Source organism: Bacillus rossius, chromosome 11, assembly GCF_032445375.1.
Source record: "Bacillus rossius redtenbacheri isolate Brsri chromosome 11, Brsri_v3, whole genome shotgun sequence".
Lineage (NCBI taxonomy): Eukaryota > Metazoa > Arthropoda > Insecta > Phasmatodea > Bacillidae > Bacillus > Bacillus rossius.
In genome coordinates this window covers 59520012-59530254 of record NC_086338.1, presented here as the reverse complement: position 1 = coordinate 59530254, position 10243 = coordinate 59520012, and the positions used below count along the sequence as shown (strand labels likewise).

General features: G+C 35.0%; 1 protein-coding gene across 1 annotated transcript; it reads left to right on the top strand.

Moving 5' to 3' along the window:
• Positions 1 to 2245: 2245 nt before the first annotated feature.
• LOC134536523 (protein G12-like) lies at positions 2246 to 9652 on the top strand. The gene is made up of 5 exons (XM_063376253.1): positions 2246 to 2377; positions 3704 to 3773; positions 4674 to 4858; positions 7024 to 7275; positions 9456 to 9652. The coding sequence occupies exons 2-5, from the start codon at positions 3704 to 3706 to the stop codon at positions 9582 to 9584; spliced, it is 636 nt and encodes a 211-aa protein (XP_063232323.1). The 5' UTR covers positions 2246 to 2377; the 3' UTR covers positions 9585 to 9652.
• Positions 9653 to 10243: the final 591 nt, after the last annotated feature.

Here is a 10243-nt window from a genome sequence, read left to right as displayed (position 1 = left end):
AAGGACACGACGACCGCAAGGCCACGAGCATAGGGTGGTGGGTCCTCTACACCTCCCTGCCCCCGCGCCCTCCTTCCTCATCGCTGTAGTATATACTTGAGTGGCCTGGGAATCTCGCGGTCTTACAGAGGCCGTCGCATGGAGTGGCGTGAATAATGCGCCGTTGTTCTGGATCCTTCGAGCGTCGGGTCGGCCCGGGTTGACGCGACATCTCACAACCACTTCAGTAGGTTCCAGAAAGGCTGTCAAGGGTAAAAAGCGTCGACGCCGGCCTCCGCGGAAGTTCCGAGAGTTCCAACAGGCAAGTGGAGTGGAGTGCGTGTTCGGCGAGGAGGACGAGAGACACAGCCTCCCCCCCCCTTCCCCTCGCTGTGCGAGTGGCGCGAGACTGTGTGTGGACAGGGGCGAACTACTGTTCAGCCTAGCTACAATGAGGAGTGTGAACTGTGGATTGGACCGATATTCTATTGTTAATGAACAAACATTTTTAAGTGCAAGTAATTTTAGAACAAACATTAAGTGTGTTCATTTAATTAGTAATGTAAATAAATGTAGTGAATAAAATTCTAAATTAATTAATTGTACTATCCTTACACACCATTTCCCTCACTCAGAACTATATATATATATATATATATATATATATATATATAAAGAAGAGTTTTAGTTTGTAGCTTTGTAGAAGTGTACGTTTGTATGTTTGTTTTTTTCAAATACCAATTTACAGCTTTACTCCAACATTGATGAAATTTCACTCACTTTGCCTTCGAAACAAGAGGAAGGTCACTGTCTACATGAGGTATCAAAAACCAGCCCCTTACTCCTTTCCCATTCCTTAAAATATAACTTTAACACTACTTGACGAAAATTACTACATTTTACACTCAAATTAAGAATGAAAACACTGATTAAAGAAACTAAGCTCACTTTATTCATGAGATTTTGAAAAACCACCCCAAACCCCTATCCCATCCCTTGAAAAAAAAATTGGTAAATTTTTTTTTTTTTTTGCAATTTTACAGACTTCACGATCATAATAGATGGAAAATTACTAGATATTTCTGATTTTGAAAAAAAAAACAGTCCTTCTTTACCCTTAATGTATAATTATTACTGTACTACTAAATAAAATTTTGCATACTTAGTGTCCGAAATACTTTATAAAACTGATTTTGAAATAAACTAACCCCATTCATCTATCCACAAGATAAATCGAAAAACCTACTCATCTCTCAATCCCACTCTTGAAAGAATAATACTGCTACGATTTGAAGAAATTTTTGTAAATTTTAAGTTAAAAATAATAGGAAATTACTGTTTCAATCCTAATCTCATGAGATTTAGAAAAACCTTCCCCATTTACTTCCCACGCCTTAAAGTATAATTTTGTATTGCTTGATGTAACTTTCAACGCTTAAAGTTCAAAATAAAAGGAAAATTACCGTCTACATCTGTTATTGAAATAATTACCCCACCTTCTTTTTACATGCAATTTTTTTAAATCACTCCATCCTTGTTTTTCACACCAAAGAGCAGAATTTTGGTACTTCTTGATAAAGTTGTGGACACTTTTAAAACTGAATTTAGGTTGTTCTTTTGCAATTTTGCTATTCTATTGTTAATGATTTCTTCATCCTTTAGCAATTGTCAGCATGTACATTTATACATAAAATACTAAAATTAGCCTTTTTCACGATGCTTTAGTCCCGGGAAACTCCAGGTACTTTAGTTAGGAACTTATAAGGTATGTAATGGATATTCACAATGTAGATTCTTAATACATATTAACAAACTTGGCGAGGAAATCACTGGAAGGATTCTTAAAGTTGTCTGACTGTCTTATTGTTACGCTTTTTTTCGTTGCGCTTTGGTGACGTCATTTTACTAATTTACCCCACCGGATACAATGAAATTTCGTTTCATAAACGTATCGTCCCGTAAGCTATAGCAATATTTCTACCAAATACTATGAAAAACGACCAATTTTATGGCATTTTTGACCTTCGCTTAATGAACTGTTACAGATATAACACAACAATTTTGTCAAGCTTGTACGTGGCGCATTCGTGATTATACACGCATGAGATAAAATAGTGCAAACTTATATTTGCTTACGTTGCTACCTAGTAACAGGTATCTTTGATACAATTGCAACAAACACTCGAGATAAGGTTTGACATTATGACGTTGATATGTTTGCCCTTCTATTTAACGATACTAATTAATATGTGTGTGTTTTTGAATAGATAGAGCTAATAAAATTGTAAACACTTGATATTTTCTTTTGAATGAAGGGTATATAAGACCGCAAGCGCTCGGCAAACTCATCAGTAAGGATCTCTTTCAAGTGACGGCAGCTGAAGGAGAAATTTTAAAGGTAGTTAGTTACATGTGTACACTTAAAGATGTGTGTAGTATATTTAAATATATCGTTTACTTAGAGTACTTGTGTGTTTAATATGTGATGCCAGTAATTGACAGAGATAAGCTATTATTTTACGTTACAGTTTCGCAGACTTATTGTGATAAATTGAAATAAGTAAAAAGCTTGCCCGGGATTGGAACCTGGTGCAGTCAAAGAAAAGGCCCAGGTGTATCCAGCTGCCTCATGGGGGGGGGGGGGATTTACCAACAGCTGAACCTCCCACTCTTCACGTACCGTCCAGTTTAACCTACTACATATTTTGCGGCGACTACACAATAATTTTAGTGAGAACATTTTATAGAACGTCCAGTTTATTATCATGCACAACAGTTATTTTTATGTCCCCAAACACTGTAGATAGAGTGAGATAAAATACGTTATTTTTTGTCAAAAAAACTTCACATTCTCAATGTTTTGAAGAAAAATTTAAGCAATTAATTATAATTGTTTGCTAAAACCCTCTAAGTGCACGAGTTTTACATTCAAGTTAACACTTGATTACAAATAATTTACAGAACTTGCTTGCTCTGGTTGACTAAAACACTCGTTAAACTTAAATTAGAACACACATGTTGAATCATAGAACCTTTTTTTATTCTTTGGAAATTATCTACGTGTTGGAGTTAGGGAAAGGAGATCCCTTCAGACACAATATAATCATGGAATTAGGATTTTCCAGAAGAAAGCATGCCGTGACGTATTTGAAGTCACGTTTTTTACCTCACCATCACCATCCTGCCCGAAACATCGCGGAAATGGTGCTTCACCATGTCTGAAGATGGTTAGTATAGTTATTCAAAACGGTATACACAATGCAAACAGTACACTTCAGCCAATGGTTTGGGTGGCTAACAAAAAGGACGCAAGAAAGCAGAAGAAGAAAAATGACTACCCAGTTACCATGTAATCATGCAGACGTGGCTAGCCCTGAGTAAAACATTTATTTGACTACGGAGTAGATGTCTTCTCTAAAGTTCAAGATACCTTGGTAAGAAATTAGATAGTAAAACAAGCTGTAGCCTCAGAAAATGTATTTTTGAACAAATATGTTAACAAAACATCAGCAAGAATCACCGTTATACATTTTTATAACAAAAAACTATCAGATCGTTTTAATTTTGACTTCAACTATGAAAATTGCGAATATATTACTCACAGCCACTCCCCAACTTATTACCATTAAGAGTAGGAAAGGTAATTTGGTAGGGGCATGTGAAATGTTTTGAGACAAATCATTGCCTTTGAATTGTATTAATTGATATTTTTCCTGTTTTTCAGATGAATTTCCTGATTGTTTTCGTGGCAGTGTTTGCCGTTGCATACGGCGATGCTAACTGCACATCTTCCAGTGAGTTTTGGCTCTAAGTTTATTAGGTCTTGCTGGGTTTTTGGGTTCAAAAACGTACTCCTAGTATTTGTTCTAAGTTTTTATTTATGTGAAATGTAATTATTTTCTTGCATAAGTGAAAAAAGTAAAAATATAGTTTCTTTTTTTATTTTAAAATTTGTAGGTTATTTATTTCAATTGTTTTAAAACAATTGAAATCATTTTTTTGCAAGAATAGCGTAAAAATGCTTTAAGGAGTGAGAAACTTTCTTTACACTTATTTGTGATGTTTTCTGCAGATTCAGCTCAAACTTTTCTTATGCAATTATTTGCATTTTTTTCTTTTTATACATTGAATGCAGACATTGAAAGTAAAAAAAAACATATTACAGATCGGAAAGTGCTATTAATAGTAAAAAGATTGAATCAATGTATAAAAACATGACATAAGCCTTTATCTAAACAATATAAAATCCACACTAGAACATAATTTTAAATCATCCCACAAATTTTAGTTTATGTTTTCTATTTCAAATATTATAATAATTTAACGGGTATTATAAAAGAATTCGCTATATAAATTAGTCCCATAGACCTTGGATAACCGTGGTGCTAGTAACTGAAGGCTTAGGCTATGAGTAGCTTAAAACCTACCGCCTTAATTAGCATTCTGAAGTGATGCAGAAGATTTAAATATCACTTTATAAATAAATATTTTTTAATCTTCACAGTTGATTTCTGTGAAATATGATAATTTTTTACCATAATATTTGCGGAGGAATTTAGTCGAGATATGTTTTCGCATTTTGATTAACAATGTAACTACACAACGCATAGCCTCTCTTCTACGGAGTATCCACTGCTGCAAATTTGGTCTCATTTTCGCGAGACATATTCATGTGTGTTTTGTGTTTGCTGCAGCGAAGCCCAACCTCGAAGACGACATAAAGGCCATCACAAAGCTGATCCCCGTGTCCAAGATAAAGGCGATCGCCCTTAAGTACATCGCCAATGACGCGGAGGTTCAGGCGGTGGTAAAGTACATGAAAGGCAGCGAGTTCGCAGCGCTCGTCAAGGCAGTCAACGACGAGAAGCTGGTCAAAGACGTGAGTGGCCTTCGATGTAGTTTAACATGAATGAGATGAACACACTCTTTTACTATACAAAACCATAGAATAGTATCCAAAAATTTTCAAATTAAATTATAAGTTAAAATACTTTTTACTATTTTAATTTTGTTTAGGAAGAGCAACTATGATCCATAACCTAAACACATAACGCTTCCACCTGTAAAATATTTTCGTACGACAGTGTTTTGAAATTGTTTTTCCCCGCATTATTTACGGAGGAAAAAAATTATTATTCTGCTCTTCCACCATGTGAATGTGGTGTATTATCTTTCAAGATAAGGAAACTTTCTCTGGCAAAAAGGAGTAAACCAAGGCTGTAAATTGCTGCATGAGCTTTTCTGTTTGGCGTGACGATATTTGCAGGCTGCTACTAAGTTTACTACTCAAACCGTACACCAACACACGTAGTTCTTTCGCAAAAGTAAAACTGTTAAATAAATGTATATATTTTTCACATTACGACGATAGCACTGTATTGCTTTTAAAACTGGTATTCTTTTGTTTTTTAAAATCGTTCTGTAATCCGGCAGCACTTGAATTGCTCGCGTCGGGATTATCTTCCGGGTGGATCCGGGCGATTCTCGACCCTGACTTGCCGTCTAACCTCTGGCCGCCCACTTCATGAACGCTCGGTGCTTCTCTTTGGAGAAGGCATCCACATAATAATACAACACATTTTCCTTTGATTACAATTCAATAAATTAAACAGGATAATTTAGCACTCACAAAAGGGATGCTTGTGTGTTAGTTCATCTAGTCACTTAAATCTACGTGCAGTATTTGACTAATGTAAACATTTTAAAATTCTAAAAATTGACAAATTAATAAATAAAAAATAACATAAGAACTCTTACCTATTTTTCAAAAAGTTAAAAGTTATAATATGATGTTTCAAAAAATATCTATGTATAAAAAACAAAAATAAATATTTATAAAAAAATACGAGTACATAATTTACTTAAGTATATAAAACTTAACATATAAATTACAATAAATCTGTTCATCAGTTAATTTATTCAACCAATTTTTTTTTTTAATTTGAAAAGACGCAAATTAATACTGAGAATTTTCTAAAGCAGTAACTCTCTTTAATTAAAGCAGTTTATTGCAACTTATCTTAAACATAACAATATACATAATTTTCCAGAACTCAACGTCAAGCAGATAACAGTTAGTAGTCAAAATAATAAAAGATATATATATAAAAATATACAGGAAATATGTCGTAGTGTTAGAGTTGTAGGAATTTAATTTTCAAGTATCTTAAAATCTTCATCCTGTAAAAAATTATTGTAAACTGTGATTCAAAATCCACAATCCACAATACTAAATAACACTTCTATTTAAAACAATTAAAAATTGAATAATATAAAACACACTAGTTTATACATTTGAAAAATATTTTCTTTGCATGCCTTAAGCGGTAAAAAAATTGCTTATCGGGTAACTTTAGACTATTCATACTGTAAATAAATTTACTTTTCTTACTTGAAAATGACTTTAAAAGATGACTCACTTAAAAATAATAAACAGAATTCAGAATGGTGTTGTGGTGTTTCCGTTAGACCTGTATTGACGTTCGATAGTCCGGCATGGCCGTAGTCCGGCAAGTGCTGGACTAAATAGCTACCAATCTACATTCCTGTGCTGGGTGGCTCCAAGACAGCACCTGAAAAAAATCTAAATTTCTTAAGATATATTATCAAAACCATCTTCAAAATAAATATCCAGATTGGCTTTAAAAAAACGCTGTTTTAAGGGGTTTAATTGTCAAATTTTCCGGTAAAGTTCTCCCAAAACCCACTTTTCTCTTAGTTGTAATTTATCACCTTAGCGCCCCCCCCCCCCCCCCCAAAAAAAAACATTTCAAAAGGTCACTGTCTTAGATACAAATCAAAAATATTTACAATTTCGCTGTATACGCTGATAAAATTGAGTAGAGGAAGGTACGCACAACAGTTTCCTAGTTATAAATTTTTTCAGGCATGTGTAGCAGTCACAGAAATATTCTAACACACAAAATGTTAAATCATGGGTTATAAAAGTCCCGCTTGCTGTTTAACGCCACCTGCAGCCCAGCTCATGAACACTGTGGAAGGGTCGTGAGCACACACATGTCTGAGTGTCTGCTCTCCACGCAGCTCTACACGTTCCTGTGCTCCAACGGCGTGGATATCTACAAGGACGTGAACACCGTGAACAAGCTCCTGGAACTGCCGGAGGTGCAGCCCCAGGGGAGAGTCCTTCCTGCTGCCAGGACCTTCCGCGGCTTCCTGGACGAGGTGGAGGCCGAACTGCCGCTCGGCGACATGAAGAAGGTGTTCGAGCAGAAGAAGGCCACCAGCGCCGTCTTCAAGGCCTTCTTCGACAAGATCAGCGGCAGCGAGTTCAGGGTCAGTACCTCTCGAGCCACCGGCTTCATTCGGCGACAACACGTACCTTACTGGCGCACTGTTCGTCTGGACGAATCTCAACCAAAGAAGGATCGAATCACAGACAAACCAGCTGAGACGACTTACAAGTCAGTAGCCAATGATTTGGAGTTATTTGCTATCGGGGAATGTGCAGTCTGTCCTGAAGTCCATCGAAACCACGAATTTATCCTGTCCTTACTAATCCTTAGTTTCATTGGCATTTGCTCTCTCTTCCTAATGCGCTGTCTTGTTTCAGTGTACTCTGTGGCCAGGTATAGGCACCTCATAAAGCACAAGTTGTGCCCGGTGACTCGCTAGAGTATCACTTTTGACGGGTTATTTATTGACATATTTGATTTTATTTCCTGCTTAATGTTGATTACATAAATGTAAACCACGGAAGGTGGAACACACACCCAAAATTTTTTTTGGTAAGCTATGAGGGAGGGAGCTCAAGATTATGTTGAAATTATTTGAGTTATTTTCAAAAAACTTGAGAATTAACGATGAAATTAAATAAGCTTAGGTCAATTTTGGTCAGCGGTAGCGATAGAGACAAAAAAAAAGTATGTGTTCTTATTAATTTCTTGGTTTGGGCCATTCAGGACGGGTTGTTTCCGCATCGAGTGGCTGTGATTGGTGTGCCTGCAGTAAACTTTTGCCTGAGAGAAATCCAGCCAATCACAAAGCACAGGCGATGCTACAGCAATTTAACAACCAGAAATTCTCGAAATATTTTTGCAAAAATAAAAACCCCTCCATAGAAATGTTTTTACATAAAAAGAAAAACAAGTTCCCAAGAAAGAGTTACAAGGGAAAACATTGTAAATAAGTATAAAATTCTAACACTATGTAAAAACTACTGAATATTTTTATGTTGCATTTATAAAAATTGGCACATAGTTTCAAATATGATTGAAGTTTTATAAAAGCATTAATGTTTTAAAAAATGAAAAAAAAAAATTACTTTAACTAATGTAGGTACTGGGACCACACAAAACATATATAACCAGGTAATAATTCGAACAGGTAATAATTGCGTTTGCCTGAGAATCCTAAAAAAGTTTTTAGCCACCAAAAACTATAAGGCATATTCAATATTATTCGGTACCACAAAAAAATCACCCTGTCTCTCCGAAGTTGCTATTGGTAACAATTATTTTTCTCGATGGGGGTGGTTTTTTATTCCTTTATTTTTTTCTGTTTGTGAGGTGAATGAATGTGTACTAAAATATACCGTACGTATCAAGAGGTTAAGACTATCAGAACGGTAACAATATTTAGTAATACACTGGAAAACTATAGCTGCAAATCACCTTATATGTTGGCTGTCTTGTACCTGTAAAACTGAAGAATTTATTTACATACTAACGACCCGCCCCGGCTTCACACGTGTGCAATTTATCGTAACGTACTTATAAGTATGGATTACGTTGTCGCGCTGAAAAGCACGTTTTTATTAAGTAATAATTGTTATTTTCCTCGCTAGCGCTATTTATAGGCACGCGCCGCCGGCCCCCCGGCCTGTACCGCCGCAACCGCTATGTCCCTGCATTTTAAATCTGTAATATCTTGGAAAAAATTCATTTAAATGACCTGCTGTAAAGGGCCATGTTTATCTATATTAAATGCACAATGTATTTAAGGTACTTAATTGGATAAGGATTAATACTGTATTGCTTAAAATCGCTTTCGTAAATAAGCCATTATTTCTCGTAAAACGTAAAGGATAAAAAATGGTTATTGTTGGTTATCCCTAAGAGATAGACATAATACCATTGCGAACTTTTTTGTAGACCTTTTTAAGGTGTACAATACTGTAGTACATTATTTTGATCTATCTCGTAGGGTTCAGCCAGCGTTAGCAATGTAAGAGCAAAAAAAAAGTGTTTATTTACGACATCACATTAGAAACCTCATAAAATTATCAGTGTTTCTCTACTATATTAGCATGTATTATACATATAAACCTTCCTCTTGAATCACTCTATCTATTTAAAAAACCACATCGAAATCCGTTGCGTAGTTTCAAAGATCTAAGCATACATAGGGACAGACAGACAGCGGGAAGCGACTTTGTTTTATACTATGTAGTGAGTCAGTTTATTTACAAGAGCAAAGAGTCTTGACGTGATCGCGGGGAATTTGTTTGTTTTCAGGCTATGGTGGACAAGTTTTGGGCCCTGAAGACGGTCCAGGATATCAAAACCAAATTGGAAGCATTGGGAGCTGACGTCGACAAAGCTGTGAAACTCTTGAAAAATCTTCTTGGATGGGTGTCAAACTAAAATCTTAAATGTTTTAATACAAATATGTAATTTTTGTCATAAATAAAAAGTAATTATTGACTGCTTAATATGTGTTGTTACTGCAACCTTCAAAGTTTGTGACATTAACTTACCACAACAAAAATTAATTTCTTGAAATTCGTGGGAATATTTTTACACTTTCCATTTATTTTCAAAGAAAAAATACATTTCAGCTAGAAAACAAATGGTATACACCTGATAATTTTTTTTTGTGATTTAGTCTAAATGCCAGAAATAACCACAGGTTAAAAAAATACAAAACTGGCGAAATATATAATAATATAAAAATGTACATATGTATAATGAATTTTTTAATGAAATGAAGGTGCAGAAGAGCGTGGTTTTACACGACACATATAAAGGTTTTGAACATGTGTGTATATGAATGCCTAAATATTAAGACTGAAAAAAGTGATATGTACAGCTAAATTACAGAAAAAATGACGCCAAATAAACAATAATTTGATGGTGTTATTTTATTCAGCTAAGAAATTAACATGCCTATAAATATTTTGAAGTGCACAATGCAATACTGGGAAATAATTTTAAAAAAGGAGTTTTAATTTTTGGGAAATTTAATATTTTAGCAACGATTTTACATATTTTTTACGTAAATGACCTAAACAATCTTTAAATTT

Excerpts from the sequence above, each read along its gene's own strand:
- LOC134536523 (XM_063376253.1), top strand. The coding sequence starts at position 3,704 with ATGAATTTCCTGATTGTTTTCGTGGCAGTGTTTGCCGTTGCATACGGC. Across the intron at positions 4,859-7,023 it reads ACGAGAAGCTGGTCAAAGAC|CTCTACACGTTCCTGTGCTC; the intron begins GTGAGTGGCCTT and ends CTCTCCACGCAG. Across the intron at positions 7,276-9,455 it reads TCAGCGGCAGCGAGTTCAGG|GCTATGGTGGACAAGTTTTG; the intron begins GTCAGTACCTCT and ends GTTTGTTTTCAG.